The sequence below is a fragment of the Hoplias malabaricus genome, chromosome 2 (genome assembly GCF_029633855.1).
Source record: "Hoplias malabaricus isolate fHopMal1 chromosome 2, fHopMal1.hap1, whole genome shotgun sequence".
Taxonomy (NCBI): domain Eukaryota; kingdom Metazoa; phylum Chordata; class Actinopteri; order Characiformes; family Erythrinidae; genus Hoplias; species Hoplias malabaricus.
This window is the reverse complement of record NC_089801.1, coordinates 53,118,611-53,139,659: the sequence shown is the minus strand read 5'-3', so window position 1 is coordinate 53,139,659 and position 21,049 is coordinate 53,118,611. Positions and strand designations below refer to the sequence as shown.

Sequence of the window (21,049 nt, the reverse complement as noted above, 5' to 3'; positions counted from 1 at the left end):
CACTAGCCTGAATGCTAACGGACCTGTTATTTTCAGACTGACTGAATTATTCTCGTCGTGTTTATTTTTTTAACGTTACTAACAACCCTGCACAAAATGTAGTTTTTGAGGTGTATATGACAAGCCAGTATTTTTTAAATTTATACAGATAAGAAAAATCACCTGCGTTATGGGTCTGCAAGGACGTGTAGCTTCTAGAAAGCTGTTACAGACCTCAATACCACAGAACCCTTATAAAAAACACCAGTCCAGATTTCAGATTTCTTTGAAACAGTAAATATTTAGCTACAGGGAAAGCATTGTAAATCAATGGCAATTTCTTCTGGAATCCCTTTTTTTTTGTAGATTATTAAAATAAAATTGTTTAAATGGGATGTCATAATTCCACAACATTACTGATATTCAATTCTATAAAAATGTAAAAAGAGATTAAGAGCTGTAGAACTGAAAATCCATATAACCTTGAGAATAAATTTATAATAAAGCTAATATACACTGTCATATATTATAAAAGTGCTGATTAAATCTTGAAGGAATTACTATAAACAATTATTACAGTATATGAATCATTTATCATTTAATAACCTTGTTTATATTCTAGACTATTCCTGTCTACATTTTAGTAATATTTTTAAGTATAGTTGTGTATATGTAAATTACAAACAGACACACAGACACAAACATGGCTTTGTTGCTATTGCCTTCATTTTGACAAAAAAAAAAAGTTTGCATCCATGTTATCATCACTCCATCCACATTTGACCTGTACACATCACAGACTTGTAATAATACTCTTTATATACTTATATAAAATACACTGTTTTCCCTTTTTAAGGTTTCACTTTGAAGAAGATCATTGATTTGAAACTGGAATATGAGTTATCAGTAATAATTTGTATCAGATATTGTTAAAATAACTGATCATAAAATTATTGCATTATTTATACTGTGCGTCTGAAGACAGTACAGTTGAAGTTTTGTAATCAAAAATTTCATCCACAAAAGGTTACATTGTGATATAAAAATAAATACTGATTTTTTTAAGTGAGTATCAGAAGGTGGTCAGGCTTCTATTCAAACAATATATTCACACTAAAACATGCAGTACTGAATGAATTATAGTGAGGGAATTTGGGTAGTCAATAAAATTCAGAACCTCATACACAGAACAACACTCATAATAACACATAAATGGAAATAAATGAAATGCCAAGAGAATACTTGTCAAAATGGAGAACAGAAACATGACAACTGCACTGAGAAAATGAGAATTCTTCAAAAGAGAAATTGGTCACTGATACTTCACTGATTCCTTTCAACCAACACACAATCACTTCTTCATACTTACTTGCTTTACCTTTTAATCACTCACACACACACACACACACACCAACAAAGGTTTAAAACCTGTTATCTCAAAGGGCAATATTTCTTAGTACAAGAAACAGATAAAAATGCATTCTTTACAGTACATAAAATCAACAAAAAGTACAAATCACCAAAAAGGTCTGGCATTGGTGTAAATGGCAGTCTGTCTTGTTTTTAGGAAGGGAAGCTGTTGCACACCATTTAGGTTTTCTAAGCCTTACAGATGATTCAAGTTAAGAAGCACAAAATCAGTGGCTTTGAATTGGTCTAAACATATTAGGTGTGCTGAGTTTTTTTTAGTGTAATACTAGATACTAGGTCAGTACAAGTCTCCACCCAGCTCTGGCTTTTACGGCATTGGTGACATTGAGATATTTTGGCAGATACCAACATACATGTATTCAATATAATTGCACTGATTTTAATAAATTCTGCCTAATTAAAAAAATTAAGAAATAAATAGTCATTCAGAGAGGTTTAGTTTGAAAGCCTCAACACACTGAGTCGGAATATTTGATAGCGGTAATAGGAATAAGACATAAGAAAACTGTAAAATCTAGGAAGCTGGTGTACAAAATGATATTTTAAAAACCATTTCATGGCATACATTAAGAGCTGGAAGATATGGCAAAAATTTATATCACAATATAAAAAAGAAAAAATGCCAAGAACTGATATCACCATCAAACCAAAAACTCTTGGCTTTTTCAATGTTAATATTTTCAAAACTTTAAAATTGAGTGCAATGAACAGACAGCAGCACCCTGTAATGACTGTCAGTGACAGATGCTGTAAATAATATATATTAAATTTTTGAAAATGTGTTTAAAAATCATATCATTGTTATTGAAACATTTTTTATTGTGATATACTGTGTATTGATATTGAAATATTGTCCAGCCCTAGCCTATATGAAAGTAAATGCAGAGCAAAATAGTCCCTTAAATGAAATTCTAACTACATTTTAAAAATTAAAAGGACACATCTAGGTTCACTGGTGATTTTAGACAGTAAATAAATTGCCTAAATACCATGACCCTGGTTCAGTATCAGTACTATATAGAAATTGCAGTTTGGTAATTTTCTCTCAAATGTGCCTTTTCACATTAAACATCTCTGAATGACTTACAGCTCCATGACTGAATTATGCAGTAATTTAGAAATCAATGAATATCCACAGTGCTACACTCCTTGAGTTGGTATTGTGTTTGGCTGACAGTTTCCACGCTGGGGGTGTTAAGGAATGTTCATAAAAGGATGAAACAATACTGTAACACATCTAAACAAGGGCAAGGGGCAGGCAGAAACAAACACACACTTTGGATTCCACAAAATGGCAGAAAATGCGTAACAACAAGTCTGAGACAGCACATCTCAAACACTGTCATTATAAGAATAACAAAACAATGGATACTGTTAATCTGAAACAAATCCATTCCAGTCAAAATCCCAATTCAGAAAAATTAAATCTCTAAATATTTTTTTTACTGGGATATGGTTCCAAGTTTTTTTTTTAAATAGATTTTTTAGTTTTAATTATATTGCCAGGTTTAAATGCATCATTTTCAATTAGAAGATGCCTCTGACATATAAAATGAAAGCAAGGTTTTTAAGTATTACTTTTTTATATACATTATAAAACTTAACCTTTAAACAGATTCTTAATTTATCTGAACTGGGCTATGCTGCACAGCTCTCATTAACAAGCATGCACCAATGAGATTCTCACTGCTAAAAAGAAAAAAAGAAATAAAAAGAAAGTAGCCTGTACAATGTTTCTGTAGGATAAAAAATATGTAATGTTTGTGTTTATTTTCTTTCTAAAATAAGAGGTGAATTTCTATGTTTTTTTTTCTACTGAAAGCAAATAGTTGTTTTAAATAGCTTTATACATGAAACCAAGTTTGAAATGTAAATGTCTTTATCTGGATTCAATATTTGCTGGTTCTTTGAATAAAATGGGGCAGATTTAATGAACTTGAGAGGAAAAAATGTTTTGTTTGTTTGTTTTCCAAGGAAAGATGCAACCTTGAAATTCTGTTGGAAACATTAACACGACCACAATGTCATATTTACTAGCGGGAAACTATTTTTTTTTTTTGATGAATCTTGACTGTTCAAGTTGGGTCATGTCCATAACAATACATCACGGTGCTGAAACAGATAACGGGAAAGCTGCAGACAGGCAATTATTTTCAAATCCAGCCACTCAAGTAACAAATTTCAGCATCTACAGTTCTCTGTCCAAACGTTACTTGAAAGCATATTATATCATAATTATGACCTCCAAACTTGTGCATAGGAACATTCAAGAGGACTTGAAGAGCGCAAGAAAATTTTGGAGTAAGACTCCAAAATAAATAGCTCAGTTACTCAATAGAAGTTGAAAGACAGGTGGTATTCAGCGTTAAACCAAGGGAAGGCCAGGGCTAGGTGAGGAAATTCAGTAATTCTGCTGTTAGACAGAGACTTTAGAGGCAAGCAAGTGAAACTGAGCTAGTTTGGACTGTGTTGTCAAAAAGCAACCAATCACAGAAGAGCTAATGCAGTCTAGCATGGTTAACATCTGAAAGACTGTGCCCATTGACTTCTGAAACTCACTGACTCTGTGTATGCTTGGTGACCTAATTTTTTTTTCACTTTTCCTTTGTAATATACTACCATCATGAAGCGGAATTGCAAGACATCTGCATTGTTTTCAACCTCCCTAGCCTTACCTTTCACGACTTAATGTGACAAAGAACCACCATCAACAGCAGGAAATTTGACGGACATTCAAAAGGACCAATCACAAGTCAGTTATTTTGGCAGATTTTGAAGGAAGCAGGTAGCCAATCAGAACGCATCTGGGTTTTAACGTATGTGCTCCAAGGCACCAGTTCAAAAATTCTGTTTGGGTCTGTGGTTGACATGTTTAACTTTACAAGTGTACCTAAAAACAAAATTTCAGCTCTAAAGACAGTCAGCCTAGCATTTCAATAACCATACATGAAAATGGCTTGTGGTCATATTTTATGGGTACATTATTACATTCCAGTACTTTCACTGATTGGTTCTTCAGCTTGTTTATATAGAAGGTAGTCACTTATGCAGCACTGAGCTAAATAATCTGCAGTTATTCACCGCACTTGAATTTATCTGAGCATTGGATGGGAACAATAATCAAAATTGAATCATAGCAGTGTGATGCAGCAAAAATTAACACTACTGGACCTGGGGCCATACAACGATTACCCAAAACTGAATCAAAACCATCATATTGCTTATTTGCAAATCCCTCAGAGATACTTCCCAAGCCATTAGTTCCTAGAGTAAGAAGCTTCTCAGACCTAGTTTGGTCCTGAAGAATTACAAAGGATAGAATAAAATACCAAAATGACCTAAAACAAAGTCTCTCATTGGTGAATTAATATTTGTCCTTCTTTTTTTTTTTCATTTCTTTAAAAAAAATTGCCTTACAATTTTTTTAAATGTGCCATGAGGCAGAGCTACATCGTCCACAAGGTAGGTGTGACGATTAAAGTGCGTGGCCGCTGACACAGAGTTCAGTGGAAAAGCTGTTGACAGGGTTTGTACATGATACAGAAAGGTATAGCTTCACGTGAGGCTCATCTTTGCTTAACATGAGTCTCATTTCTTGCTTTCTTTCCCTCATTCACAGCTCATTGTTCCTGTGACATACGGTCATTACCATGGTGCTCACTGCAGAGAGAAGGGCATTGTGACAATGGGTAATGCGGTCAGATTGAGTAAGTGGAGCTTTCTGATTGTTGCCGAATGTAGCACTGGAAGCTCTTGTCACCAATTGGATGCTCCCTGTAGAAACAAAGTAAACCATAGATTAATGGGTTGTCCAGCAGCAGCACTGTGCCCATATGAATTAGTGATGCACTGAAATTCAAAACTTTATAGTGCTACAATTACAGATTGTAGTCCCCCAGTTTCTCCAATTCACCCTGCTTTTCAATAGTCAGAACCACACCACAGCACAGGTATGATTTGGGTGGTGGATCATTCTCAGCTCAGCAGTGACACTGACGTGGTGGTGGTGTGTTAGTCTATGTTGCGTTGGTACGAGTGGATCAGAAACAGCAGTGCTCCTGGAATTTTTAAACACTGTGTCCACTCACTGTCCATTGTCCACGCCTACCTTGTTGGTCCACCTTGTAGATGTAAAGTCAGAAACAGTAGCTCATCTGTTGCTGCACATTTTGTGTCTGATTTTAAATACTCAAACAGCAATGCAGTGTTTGATCCACTCATACCAGCGCAACACACACTAATACACTGCAGCGCTGAGAATGACCCACCACCCAAATCATACCTGCAATGTGGTGGTCCTGACCATTGAAGAGCAGGGTGGGGATAAAAAATATGCAAAGAAACAGGTGGACTACAGTCTGTAATTGTAAAATTATAAAGTGCTCCTGTTTGGTCACACGTACCAGCATACAATAAAAATTAACTGCTCTTCTCAACTCTCATAGTGCTGCACTCATCATTAGAAAGATTTCCTCACAAGTACCTGGTTAGAAAATAGTTTATAGTCATACTTACTGGCTACCATACTTGGTCTTCCTGAACTTGTCGCGCTTGTACTGTGCATGCAGCTGCTCCAGTGTCTGCACGGCTGAGACAATCTGCTTTAGGGTCTTGTATGTCTCCTGCGGGTCATCTATGACGAAGGTGGAGTACTCCTCCTGTTCAGGTCCGTCATAAACAGACTTACTGCCGCATGCCTCTGTGGTCGAATACAGAGAAAATGAATGAAAAACATCCTGACCTGCTGATCGAATAGTAAGAATAATACAAAATCAGCAGTACATACCCTGCATTTTGACAAGCTTGGACATGTAAGTGCTGAAGAGTGAAAAGATCCGCTCTGTCTCTCGATCGCCATCTATGTCTAGCTGGATGTTGGCAGGCAGGCCACTGCACAAATGCACAAAAACACAGTAGTCTTCAGGCACACACACTCACTGTCATGAATATCACCGCCACCATTTATACTGCTTTCATTACATGTCTTGTTCATCTGAAACAGTGGACACCATTTTTCTACCATTTAGTTAGTTAGTACAATATTTGTATTATTTTTATGTGCGTGTGTGTGTAATAAAGGCCTGCTACTGCAATGATGGACATCATTTTCATTAGTATTTGTGATGCAATCATAATCAATGCAATCATGCAAATGTGAGGCTCTTAACTTGGAAAAAACAGACAAATACGTCTTTTACACATCACATAAATAATAACCACCAAATATCTGATTTTAGTCACGGAAAAGATAATAATAAAATGAATTTAAATAGCGCTTTTCTGACACTCAAGGTAGTTGCTCAATATATACACAATATACATCAATACAGGAAATAAAAAAATAAATAACTAAATAAAAAACACACCCAAAAACCAAAAATAAAACATAAAATGAATAATGGTGTGTATTCATTTCTTCATCTGCCACACTCTTCCATTTAATGGCAGAAAGAAACATAGAAACCTCTGTCAGTAAAATGTAGCAAAAGAAACTTACAAGCGAAAGCATACAGTTTGGCTTTTAATGTTTAAAAAGCCAAAGCCTACACAAAGCACAAAGAGCATTGTGTACCTACCCGGTACAGGGTGTACAGCCGGGGGCTGAGTCAACGGAAAGCTTGCAGCACAGCCAGTGGCCATTGAGGTAGGCGGATGGGTGGTAGGTGCTTAGGCGTTTGCGGTTGCACTGGCTGACTTTGGTGAGGATATCAATCCAGTCACGTGCCTCCACACAATTGTTGGCCTGAATGTACAGCGCCCTCTCAGGCTGGATGACCTGAAACATCTGGAGAGCAAAGTAGACTACACTTGAAATTTTACAGTTCTGGAAAGTTGTTCTTAAGGTAAAACAGGGTATTTTACACATAAGGGAGTAACAACAAATTAACAAGTAACAAGTTATCACTGGTATTTACATTTTTCTATGGAGAGTCATTCATTCAGAATTAAAATGTTCTTGCAGTATATTCACATTCGGAATGGAGACGCGCTTGGGGAAGCTTCACGTTCAGAATTAAGACGTGCTTGGGGAATCTTCACGTTCAGAATAAAGACGCGCTTGGGGAACCTTCACGTTCAGAATGAAGACGCGCTTGGGGAACCTTCACTTTAAGAATAAAGACGAGCTTGGGGAACCTTCACGTTCAGAATGAAGACGCGCTTGGGGAACCTTCACGTTCAGAATGAAGACGTGCTTGGGGAACCTTCAGGTTCAGAATGAAGACGCGCTTGGGGAACCTTCACATTCAGAATGAAGACGTGCTTGGAGAACCTTCACGTTCAGAATGAAGACGCACTCAGGGAACCTTTACGTTCAGAATGAAGACACTCTTGGGGAACCTTCACGTTCAGAATGAAGACGTGCTTGGGGAACCTTCAGGTTCAGAATGAAGACGCGCTTGGGGAACCTTCATTCAGAATGAAGACGCGCTTGGGGAACCTTCACATTCAGAATAAAGACGAGCTTGGTGAATCGTCACATTCAGAATAAAGACGCGCTTGGGGAACCTTCACGTTAAGAATAAAGACGAGCTTGGGGAACCTTCACGTTCAGAATGAAGACGCGCTTGGGGAACCTCCAGGTTCAGAATGAAGACGCACTCGGGGAACCTTAACGTTCAGAATGAAAACGCTCTTGGGGAATCTTCGCGTTCAGAATAAAGACGAGCTTGGGGAACCTTCAAGTTCAGAATGAAGACGCACTCGGGGAACCTTCATGTTCAGAATGAAAACGCTCTTGGGGAACCTTCACGTTCAGAATAAAGACGAGCTTGGGGAACCTTCACGTTCAGAATGAAGACGCGCTTGGGGAACCTTCAGGTTCAGAATGAAGACGCACTCGGGGAACCTTTATGTTCAGAATGAAGACACTCTTGGGGAGCCTTCACGTTCAGAATGAAGACGCGCTTGGGGAACCTTCACATTCAGAATGAAGACACGCTTGGGGAACCTTCATGTTCAGAATGAAGACGCACTCGGGGAACCTTCACGTTCAGAATTAAAAAAACGCTCTTGGGGAATCTTCACATCCAGAATAAAGACGAGTTTGGAGAACCTTCACGTTCAGAATGCAGACACGCTTGGGGAACCTTCAAGTTCAGAATGAAGACGCACTCGGGGAACCTTTACGTTCAGAATGAAGACGCTCTTGGGGAACCTTCATGTTCAGAATGAAGACGAGCTTGGGGAACCTTCACGTTCAGAATGAAGACGCACTTGGGGAACCTTTACGTTCAGAATGAAAACGCTCTTGGGGAACCTTCACGTTCAGAATCAAGACGCGCTTGGGGAACCTTCACATTCAGAATGAAGACACGCTTGGGGAACCTTCACATTCGAATATCTCACTCCACACTATGTAGGTTATAAAATAAAGGTGTCTGAACTAAAATAGTGCATTGTAGGTCAGATAATAAAACTATTTATATTTGGATAAGGCAGAAAAAGCATTAAATAATTAAATGTAAATCAAAACAAAATCTTTATACAAAAGATTCCTCACTAGGTCTTCATAAAATCTGCATGTTCATACTGAATGAGAATGTCAATAAAGCCAGGAATGATGCCCCCAAATATTTTTCTACTGAAATTTGTATTTTGGTGATACTGTTTTATATTTACATTCAGTATTTTCAATCCTGTATGTGTCGCTACTACTTATAGAGTCCGTCATTAATACATTTTGTTTATTCTGTCAATCTACATTTTTTACGTAAAGTATATGTTTGTTTGTTTTTTTACATTTTTTGTCTCATTTAGATTATTAGAGTACATTTATGTTAATATGGTGTTACCTGTGTATACAAAAGCTCTGAATACACTCACCATTAAGTCCTGTGATTACTGGATATATGCTAAAAATAAACTGATTCAGAAAGTATACCCACCTACTGCTCCTTTGGTACATAAAGATGCATACACAATAGTCGTGTGTGATCCTTTTAATTTAATGTGAAAGTGCTGTGTATGTGCAGTGTGGTGTAATTAGCTTTCTGAGGTTAATGTGTTTATGGCATTTGATCTTACATTCTTCATCTTAAAAGACTCCTCCTCTAATCTCTCCACAGCCAGGATGTTCTCAATAGGGATTCTGCACAGAGCACCTTCACCTATTCATAAAATGATGACATAAGAGAACAGACAAACATAATGTGAGATGAACCAGGGAAAAAACACAACACTGTAATTAGGTTCTGTACAATGGAAAAACGGTATGATGAAAAACTCTATGGGAACAACTAAACATTGGAAATATCCCAGCATACATTCATTAACCTCACTGTCATACCAAATATTTGACTGCTTACCTTCCCTTTTTTATATTCCCTTTATTCTTTATACACTGAATAATCACTGGATTAGGAACAACTACCTTGTATCTACACTGTCCATATTATCGGCTCCACTGACCACACAGGAGCACATTGTAGTGCTACTATTACCTAGTGTAGTCCACCTGGTTCTCTGCATGCTTTCTTATCCCCATTTCACTCTGCTCTTCAATGGTCAGGACCCCATAGGACCACCAGAAAGCAGGTATAATTTGGGTGGCGGATCATTCTCAATGCTGCAGTGACGTGAGTAGATCAGACACACCAGCGCTGCTGGAGTTTTTAAACAGTGTCCATTCACTCCTCCTCCGTTGTTGGTCCACCTTGTAGATGTAAAGTCAGAGACAGTAGTTCATCTATTTCTCCACAGTTTGTTTTGGTCATCCTCTTGTCCTTCATCAATAACACAATATGCTGTTGGCTGAATATTTTTGGTTGGTGGACTATTCTCAGTCCAGCAGTGACACAGAGCGGCTTAAAAACTCCAACAGCACTGCTTTGTCTGATCCACTTGTACCAGCACAACACACACTGACACACCACCACCACGTAATTGTCACTACAGTATTTAGGTTTAGGTTCTCGTGTGAGAGAAAGTCTCATACAGCAGGACTTCTTGCTCAGCAAGCTTAATTAATCTAAGTCTGTATTCAGTCTCAGATTCAGACTTTTTAATTCATTAAATTTTTCAAAATGAACTCAGGCTAACAATCTTTATTTTGTACACCAATGCAGCTCCAGGGCTGGTTACATTTGGGATTTTGGATCATAAAAGGTCCTTGAACTAATCGGGGAGTTCTTTGTCAGACCACTTTTTTTTGACAGATTTAACAAATAACACATTTACATCGTTGTGTGACAAACTAATCAACATATACACAAACACACTCCATGCATAGTATGATGAGTAGTAAACACAGCTCATTATAAACAGTCATATGTACACCACCACCAACACTTGACGCCACTATATACAGACAACACCAGAGTACCTAACACAGAGTAAAAACTCCTGACAAACCTTTTGAGTTACCTTTCGTTTTGTGGTAGGTGAACTCGTGGTTAGTGAGACGGAACCATCTCTTCTTGAAGTTCTTCATGCCAAAGCGATTCCTTCCTTGAGCTCTTTTGATCATAAATCTAAAGGCAGAATTGTGAATACATAAAGAAATAGAGGAGGAAAAAAAGCACAGGTATAATTACCATTCAGCCATAACATTAAATTGACCTCTTTGTTTCTACATTCTTTCTTCATTTTATCAGCACCACTTACAACTAGTGCACGTAGCAGTTCTACAGTTACAACCTGTAATCCACTGGTTGCTCTGCATACTTTGTTAGCAATCTTTCAACTTTTCTTCACCCATCAGAAACCCCACAGGACCATCAGAGAGCAGGTATGATTTGGGAGGTGGATGTGACACTGACGTTATTAGAGTAGAATAACTTAGAGTAGAATAACTGAGACTAGTCCACCAATCCAAAACGTCCAGCCAACAGCATCCTGTGGTCGACATTCTGTATTCACTGATGGAGAAATTCAGAATGGCTAACATAAATGACTGCACTCTATTGTGCACAGTGTTTAAAAGCCCAGCAGCACTGCTGTGTCTCATCCATTGTCAGTAGGGAAAATCACACAAACACTCCACCGCCACATCAGCTGTTCTCTGTTTTGGTCCTGTGTGGGTCCTGAACATTGAAGAACAAAGTGAAAAGTAGCTAACAAATTATACAGGGCAACAGACAGAGTACAGTCTGTAATTGTAGAACTCTAAAGTTCACTTGTAGTTAAGTGGAACTGATAAAATAGCGAGGGGTATAGAAAGACTCATTTTAATATATATGTATACAAAAGAGTCTAGCTAACCCATACATTTGTGTTTCCATTTCCAGTGGACAGATTTTGAAAATTGGTAATTATTACAAGTCATCATTCATGCTCTCTCAGTGCCACAGGAGAAGCTGTTTATGATGACCAGCCCACGCACAACTGCGCAGTTACAGTGGAAACACTGGCATAAAAACAGGCTTGTTTACATGCTCTGCTAAGCGTTAACCCCAAAGCCAAGCCATTTTTTTTTTTCAAAAATATATAATGCCACACACTGGTACCTAAGACTACAACTGACTACACAGTGGAGGATAAGAGGTCACATCATCATTGTCACACACATGCGATGAAAGCATTTCTCATTGAGATAAACTGGCTTTTGTTAGCATGACTGCATTGTATATACTGCTAAAAAAGTTACAACAAGCATTATACCTTAAGAACTTTATATTTTAAAAAGAGCTGGTGTAATGGAGGAACTGATACAATGCCCAATACGGAACATGTTTTGTTTACATATCCATTTGTTTACAAATCATGTGTTAATTATATATTCATCGTCCTTGGTATAACGGATTTTGTCTCAATAATGATTTTTACACATTGTTTTAACACAAAATCTGTTGTTCAATATTTCAGAATTATTGAAAATACAGCATCTGTTTTTCTAACTTCACTTTGCAAAATCCTCCTCTGGACCAAATGCACTGTGCTGCATATTTTATCTATACTATCACACCTACAAACTGCCATAGACTTCATTCTGATGTGTATACAAATGGCCTATGCTGTGCTGTGTGCTCTGCTGTGTTGTGGCAAGCAAAGGGAGGATGGGCTGTCAAGGAAATCTAAGAAGCCACAACACACTACAAAAGGACCAAGGCAGCAAACTTCATAGGCGTATGTTTCAGCACATATTCACATTGTCTTGTATGGCATTTTGTTTTCGACTATTTCTGAATAGCAGGGAAGCAGAAAGGGCTGGGAATTTAAGTTATGGGACACATTTGGGTCAGGAGGTCACAGGGCCGTCCGATCAGGTGCGGCTTACCTGCAGGAACCTTTCCCATCAACCCTCTTATTAGTGAGTTTAACGCTCCTGTGCCCAGCAAAAAAAATAAAAATACAAGAACAAGGACACAGTGTCACTGATGCAAAGCACCCAATAGTTTCACTTATGGAGTAGTTTGTTTAACGAGTGAGTGAGTGAGATACAAGCCAGTTCCTTAATGTGTTCTGAACCTAAAAAGACACCCTACAGTGTCACTACAGAAACACACATTTATTTTTCAGTAACAACATCAGTTACTATAGTGATCTCTCAAACACCAAAACAACCTTTTCTGTCTAAAGATTGATTTTTAATGCTCTTCCACAAATACTGTGATGACAGATTTGGGATTACAGTACATTATTCAACAAAGAAATAAAATCAGTAAAAAAAAAAAAAAATCATCTCTCGCTCCAAATGTAGTTGGTCAACCATGACATACTGGGAGCAACACTAATACCGCTTATAGTAGATTATCCACTCAGCTTTGTGCAAACTGCATATCAAATCAGATTCACTTGTCTTGTAGCATAAAGGGAAATTCCAATGTGTTTAAAATGTCCGCACTGGAAAATCATAAAAATTTCAATAAATATATTACAAAAACCTTTAAAGTAAAATCTGCTGTTCTGACATATTTGCTGAGCCAAACAACACACCATATCCCATACCATCCAGACTCTTTGATGGAATGAATCGGAGGACAGTGAAGCAATTTCAAAATTTCAAAATAAAGGTTTGTGGGGAAAAAAGCATATTTTCTCTCTCCATGGTATAACTTTTGGGTGGGACAAATGCAGCTGTTTCCAATTTTTTGCCCACCCCCGCAGTTCCTACGCCAATGCCAAAACCCATTTATTTCAGATTTGCATAAGACTATAAAATATAATTTAGTTTCCTATACAACCGAGAAACCATGTGAGGATTCACTGGTTGTTTAAGATGTTTCCTATAAAAGTTTTCTGCTAGGTTTCTCCACAATGTAAAATTTCACATTACACTTTCCTGAATGACTTAGTGATTGTGTTATATATAAATAAAGATTTGAACTTTGTACATCAGTCATGTCTTGGCTGACCAACCACCCCTGGAGAATTTGTGCAAAAAAATGCAAGTTTTCTCCAAATTAGTCATACAAGCCATCACAGCTTTTGGTTGGCCTTATCACTGCATGATGGTGAAGGCTGCAGTTTTCCACACAGCTTACCCTTCCTTCAGCATGATCGGTGTCTCAATGCTCTTCTGGTCCCACCTCCCAGAGGATGAAATCAAGTCCAGGAACTATGGAAAAACACAAGAAATCCAAACATGAGGATTCTCAGAAAAAGAGTTACAGCTGAACTTATGGACTTTTCTCATCGATTTATCAACAAAAACTTTTTATCACCATAATGCATTTTACAGTAAACTGCAAAAAAATGCCTCATGAAAGAGACATTCAAGGAGAAATGTCCTAAGAAGGACAAAATGATGAGATGAGCCAAAAATTCAAAAGTGGTATTCTGTAATGTTTGTCAGTGAGAAATATAAAGGTTCCTTAGGTCAATCCCATGAAGTGGTAACTCACATTTTTCACAGCGTCTGCATACTTCTGCTCATTAAAGTAGTCGTAAAATGCAGCCATGTAAGACTCTTTAAAGTTGGCCTGGAGAATGAAGAAAAAGTTGAGGTCAATAATACAATATGGTAAATGTGCTCGGGACACATTTGTGCAAACTATTTTGCCCACATTGAAGTTCTCTGGATCTGTGATTTCAATAACATAAGATTAAAATTCAGAATGAAAAATAACATATTTAATTTGTACTAGCAATGTATTTTCTCCTCAAATGTAGTCACTGCCCGTTCTAACTAGGACTCTGCCAATCACATAATGATACCAAGCTGACTAGCACATGTTTCCTCTAAGACAAGTAAATGTAGCCAAATCATATCTGGTCTATATAACATTGTTTATAATTCTTTAAGCGATCAATATCAGTATAACAAACTGATGAGTACATCAGTTCTCAAGTAGAACAGGCTGTTAAAGGAACATATATTCATTCATTCTTATCCAGTTCAGGGCTGGAAACACCCTGGAGGGGGCACCAGTCCATCCCAGGGCATGTTAAAGGAACAGCATGCAAGATTTGGTATTTTTTGTTTTTTTGGTCTCCCCCTACAGTTGCACAGTGTATTTCGCTGTCCTGAAATCAAAGGCGAGGGGGACAGTGGGGGTGGTGTCTTACCCTTCTCCAGAAGTTACATAGTGCAGTTTCTGCAGTGCTGAACCTGAAGTAGGTACAACAGAAGTTCTATCCTTCTTACTACTGGTCAGTGATGCAGCACAGTGATGTTGAAGCAGTAATCTTAAGGTACAAATACTGCCTATTGTTTCTTTAAAGGGGTCATAAATGTTTCAATGCCCATAAACCGTACACTGTACACTTACAGATTTAGACTTGGCAAGACTTCCTAGGGTCTGGATGGTTTTGGAGATGAGCGTGAGGGTCCGTGATGTGCAAGCATCCTGTTCAGAGAAAGAAAAGAGATGCTCAGTAAAACGATACATTTCACAATCTGTTAAAGTAATCATTCACTGTGAACTGAGCCACAGTCAGTATTGGAAAATAAAAAGGGAGCACACACACACTCACCGGATGATGTGGTCTAAGCTGGAAAAGGTTTGGTGATAGGATCGCTGGGGCGAAAAAGCGCAGGAAAATAAAACTACTGACTGCTGTGTACCTCACATCCTGGTCCACTGTGAACACATACACAACTATGAATACCATAAACACTCTCTTCTTCTTCGTCATGACTACAGTTTTGTAAGTTTCGTAATTTGTAGTTAATATCAGTCATGGAAACAGATGAGGCATTGCTTACTTAAGAATTCTGCAATGCTATCTACTATAATTTCACTGTATATATTGCTGATATATCATCTTTTACCTATACAAGGTTTAGCCATAATATTATAACCAACCTACCCAATTTTCTGTAGTGAAATTGTCTTGCTGAAAGAGGACCCTGTCATTAAGTAATACCGTAGCCATTAAGGTGTGTACTGGGTCTGCAACAATGTTTACTTAGGATATATGTGTCTACGTAGTATGACAGAGCATCATACTGCCCCTGTCAGCTTGCCTTCTCCCTATAGCATATACCAGTGCCATCCCTTTTACAAGTAAGTGATACACACACACTCAGTTATTCACATGATGTAAAAGAAAACATATCCATTGCTCCAAGGTCCAGTTCTGATGCTCACGTTCCCAGTGTAGGCACTTGTGACAGTACCCAGTTGCCTAAACCTCACAATTGGGCCCTGTTCAGAGTTGTTAAAGTCTTCCCGCAATAAACATATCAACATCAAGATCTGACTATTCCGTTGCTGCAAGTTCACTCACATCTTGTCAGGTGCTACTGTAAGCCAGCAGTGGTTTTAATGTTGTGGCTGACTCTGATGATTGTGATTGTGAGAGCTGAGGGGAATAAACTCCATTTGGGGGAACAAGCGGTTACATCATCCCTGTCTTAATATTTAGGTAGTGACTAATAAGGCAGCTCACTAGGAATTGGGACACACCCAATATGGAACAATACTAGGTGTTATATTCCATTTAATTGCATTGTACACATTTAATTGTATTGTATATATCCTTGTTTCTACACTCACTGTCCATACCCTAAGCTCCACTGACCACACAGGAGAATTTAGTAGTTCTACAATTACAGACTGTCCAACTGTTTCACTGCATACTTCTTTGCCCCATTTCACCCTGTGCAGTGTCCTGAAGGACTAGATAATGACCAACACAAGCTTGCAGCCAAAGATGAGCTACTGTCTAAAAGGTAAACCGACAAGGTAGGTGAGTCTAATAAGAGTGGACAGTGAAAGGGCACAGTGTATTAAAGCTCCACCAGCACGTCACAAGACCAATTCAACTGCTCTGTGGTGGTTCTGTGAGAAAAACAGGGTGAAAGGGGCAAACAAGGTATTCAGAGCAACAGATGGACAACAGTCTGTAACTTCAGTGGAGCTGAGAGGACGGACATTGAGTGTAGAACCAAGGATGTGGTCTCAATATTCTGATATAACTGTGTATTACTGCATTATACTATAGTTGTATTTAATGTGTTAATTTGGGTCTACATTTACATCTATGTGTATTCATATCCAGCAGGTGGCGTTGTGTGCCTGGCAAATCCAATCAGATTTTACACCGTGGGCAATTACCAGTGCCAGAAAACTGGAGGTATATGTGAATGGAAGACACGGGGCTGCTAAAGCCCTTTTAATGGAACCACTCTTTCTGGGAAATTTCTTGCGTACAGATTAAAATGATCTGTTCACTGAACGACTAAAGACATTTCAATTTCATGATGAATCAGGACCCACAGGACTCTGAACAGTCATTCTAAAATTGGAAGCTGCACAACTCTAGAGATGGATATGAAATCACCAACATGTGGTTTTATGAAAATTTCAACATGGTATTTACCAAATAAATCACAGTTTCGGGTACTGAATGACTTTTAAAAATAAACCTTGCTTAAAAACTGACACAAAGCAATGTCTCAGACATCAGGAGGTGTATTCATAACCATGTGTAATGCAGACGTCTACTTCAAATTACCACCTCTGTAACCAATTCAGGCTTGTTTTTTTTAGAATGCAGCATTAAACAAGATGCATTTAATAATGAAAACAGTAGAAAAATGAAGATATAGCTGTCGTGGTTCGACTTAAATAGACCGATATACCACACAGTATTACATAACTTACACATATTACATTAAATTAAACCTCAGTTCACCTCTAAATGAATGTCCAGGGTTATTTTATATCTCAGTACATTCAACTGCGCATCTTAAGTTTATGGTGTTCACGAGTATGTATTTGTGTGTTTGTGTGTGTGTGTGTGTGTGTGTGCATGCACGTGTCGGAGCAGTTACCTTGGAAGCGGGTGGCAGCAGACTCCCGGAGGGAGAAGAAGATGTCACACATGACGGTAGGACATCTAACTCCGGATGTAGTAATGACGTTAAAGATGCGATCCACATAGTGTCGCAGGTTCTCCTGAGGACACAGGAAGGGAGGAGCATAAACACACAAGCACACGCGTACACCCAAACATAAGCATGCGCAGATGCAGCCATCCTGCACGATTTATGCTGTAGAGATGAAAATGAGAAACTATAAGTATGTTTTCAATTACTAATGCTTTCTGTGGTTCAGCAAAGCATATTATGTTATGATTTTTAAGGAAATATCTTCACATATCATAATATCTCAAAAAAGATAATTACAAGATTTATTATTATTATTATCATTTTTTTATTATTTTATTCAGAATATATTATATGGGAATATAAACAAGAAAAATTAGAGCATATCCATTTTGTGTCTAAGCAGTTAGCTACCATTAAAAACCCATACAAAAATACAAAAACACACATAAACACTCTGTAGTAAAATAAAAGAGGAGTGTGACTCACCCTGTTGGTTTCCAGATTCTCTGATTCCTTCAGTTTAACTGGGTCGATTTCACACGACTTGTGTTCAGTGCAGATCTAAATGCACACACACATATGTATGCACACACACACACACATACACGATGATGATGAAGAATACATCTCACAAATACCATAAGACAGAGCTGAGAGAGAGAGAGAGAGAGAGACACTCACCTCATCAATAATAGGTTTGAGAGTGACCTGTAGATAGTGCATTCCAGCAAGCTTCATGGTCTCATCGATGCATTTCGATGTTAGTGAATTTCCCCGGAATATTGTGTTTGGGTCCCTGTGGGCCAAAGAGTAAGACACTGACTTTAGCATTCGTTGCAAATGTGTGTGCGTGTGTGCAAACTCAGGCATTAATAATGCATTGCTGAAACCCAAGGATTAATCTGCAGCCCCACAAATGGAACACTACCGCTGCTTCAGCTAGTCTCCAAAACACAGTGATACAGGAACTGCACTGTATGTAAATGCCACCATGTGAGTACTGAGTGATCTGATAATGAAATACTGTCTGTTCAGAGCTAATTAAGGCCTGCTGGGATCCGGGCCCCAGCCTCAGAGTGACCTGAGCCAGCTGGATGGTGCGTATGTGATGTTTGTACATGTTGTTTTAACCTCTATAAGTCTAGACATATCTGTAATACTAGTAAAGATACATTGCTAGTAGAGGATTACATTTACATTCAGTTAGTATAATCTCCATGAATAAGCATGAAGTGAAAAGGGATGCTCTAGAGCAGCCACTCATGAGCATAGTCCTTAGTCTTGGCTTATTTTGACAATTTTTGTATACTTCTGATCTTGCCTTTTATGCCACATTAAACAATGTTTACCATGCCTGAGTTTTGTATTGTTTTTTCTCAGCTGCCTCTCTTACTCTTTCTTTCTCTCACTCGCTCACTCACTCTCTCTCTCTCTCTCTCTCTCTCTCTCAGCAGGTTCACCCCCCTCAACTTCCCTTAATGTAGTAAAGTGTCAATAGATTCCAACATATATTTTTCATCCCACCCCAGCAAAAACATGTTGAAAAGATGTTGAAAAAATGATCTGGCCAGTCGTCTCAGTGAGTACACTGAGTACTAAACAACGTTTATATTTGGTTAAATATGAAATGTGAAAAGATATCTATGAAAATGTCTCCATCTATGTCTAAAATTAATTGAAATGTGGTAAAGGGTCTGGAAAAAAAGACATCTGTCTTGGGCTGAATTGGACCAAATCAGATGGACCAAACAGATCCCAAATTTCAACCAACCAGATTCAGCCCAACAAACAATGCTCAAATGATGTCTGCTGTTTAGTGGAGTTTCTTTATAAGTTTAAAAATGACAAAGATATTAAAATAATTGCAGCACCTGTTCCATTCCATTTTGCTCACTTTTACTCACATACAGGGGCATGATTTTTGAAATCACATATAATTATAATATCTCAGTCACAAGCTTTGATCATGCTGGCTTGAACAGCAACTCCTGAGGGATAAGCTCACAGTGCTCAGTGCTAAGCATGGGCTAAAGTGGAATACAATCCCCCAAGCACTGGTCTGGACTTAAACTATTCTCTGCCATTATGGAGCTCCATTCAAGACTTCCAGAATGAGCTGGATTGGTGTTTGTGATCCAGTTAATCATCTAACATAATCACCATAAACATCTCCTATAATGCTCTAGTGGCTGAACGACACATTTTTGAAATTACTCATGGAAATGTTTCAACATCTAGATTAAGGCAAAAACATACTAATACACTTCATTCCAGAAGAAGATTTCGGAGTGATTGCAGGTCTACACTGTGTGTAAGACACTGGAGAAATAAGGTATATATAAAATTAGAAAGCCTGATGTTATTGGTTATCAGGAAATCAATATTAGTTACAAAATCACTCAGGCCCTAGTCATGACACATACTTGAGTTTAAAAAGCCCATAGTGAAAGTAACAGGTGACAGTGTGTGTGTGTGTGTGTGTGTGTGTGTGTGAACTCACTGTGTTCGGTTAATCTCTGCATGGGCAATTGCACTAACGAAAGGCACAATTTTGCCATAGTGCAGGAAGAGACGCACCAGCGGGACAGCAGCCTCCTGCTTCTCCCGACAAACCTCTCCCAGGATGTGGGCCGCAGACGCCGAGACAGGCTACAACAACACACTCATATCACACACAGCTCCAGAACAAGTACATCCAGGGATGGGCAATATGACTATTTTTATCGCTATTGTGACAGAGCATGTCACAGTACACTTTTCTGAGCATGTCATGGATATTTGTTTTACTAAATTTAGTTCAGTGCAATCCCTGAATAAACTTCATTATGTTTGATGAGCTCCAGAAATGAGTCACTTCATGGAACTGGCTTCACTCGTTCACAAATTCAATCTGACATTCACTTACTCAAATGCTAGGGGCATTGTGATTCATTCATGTACTGTGAGAATTCATTTAAGCATCATAGAACACACCCCTACTTAAAGGCAATATCTACAATTGTGGGGAACTGCTGTTCTCTCTGGTTTGTTTACGTTCAGAAGCTCAGCATCTTTTAAGGTGGAATGGTATGTTTGAGTGTAAAACAACTTGTTTTTATGTGACAGAAGTTTAACTCATCTGTAAATATTTATTCACCGTTTGAATTATCACAGAAACTCATTTGCAACAATTTGTAATCAGATGTTTAGATTTGTAACACTTTCTATCTGTGTTTACAGACATTGACTTTGACTAGAACATGTCTATGTCATGTCGCTTTTCCACTGCATGGGTCCAGCTCTAATCGACTCGACTCTACACGGCTTGGAACGCTTAAAGCTTGTCGTTTTTCCACTGGTGGGGCTCCACCATAAAATGACATTGCACAACCCCGTCTCTAACAGGAATCACTTGCTTTTCAAAAACCACAACAACAGCAGTGG

The 21,049-nt window shown here is 38.3% G+C and overlaps 1 protein-coding gene across 2 annotated transcripts in view; it reads right to left on the bottom strand.

Moving 5' to 3' along the window:
• Positions 1-697: 697 nt before the first annotated feature.
• Positions 698-21,049, bottom strand: part of rasa3 (RAS p21 protein activator 3) — a 78,587-nt gene continuing 58,235 nt past the window's right edge. The window contains exons 11-24 of one of the 2 annotated variants that reach the window (XM_066660117.1): positions 20,127-20,275; positions 18,308-18,422; positions 18,113-18,187; positions 17,570-17,693; positions 15,265-15,371; positions 15,060-15,137; positions 14,193-14,270; positions 13,833-13,906; positions 10,762-10,880; positions 9,436-9,518; positions 6,987-7,195; positions 6,197-6,300; positions 5,926-6,109; positions 698-5,184 (exon numbers count right to left, since the gene is read on the bottom strand). In XM_066660117.1, the coding sequence (XP_066516214.1) occupies positions 5,109-5,184; positions 5,926-6,109; positions 6,197-6,300; positions 6,987-7,195; positions 9,436-9,518; positions 10,762-10,880; positions 13,833-13,906; positions 14,193-14,270; positions 15,060-15,137; positions 15,265-15,371; positions 17,570-17,693; positions 18,113-18,187; positions 18,308-18,422; positions 20,127-20,275 (1,575 nt within the window). In that variant the 3' untranslated portion in view covers positions 698-5,108. The remainder of the gene's footprint in view (positions 5,185-5,925; positions 6,110-6,196; positions 6,301-6,986; positions 7,196-9,435; positions 9,519-10,761; positions 10,881-13,832; positions 13,907-14,192; positions 14,271-15,059; positions 15,138-15,264; positions 15,372-17,569; positions 17,694-18,112; positions 18,188-18,307; positions 18,423-20,126; positions 20,276-21,049) is intronic. The other variant, XM_066660118.1, reaches the window with a different exon arrangement.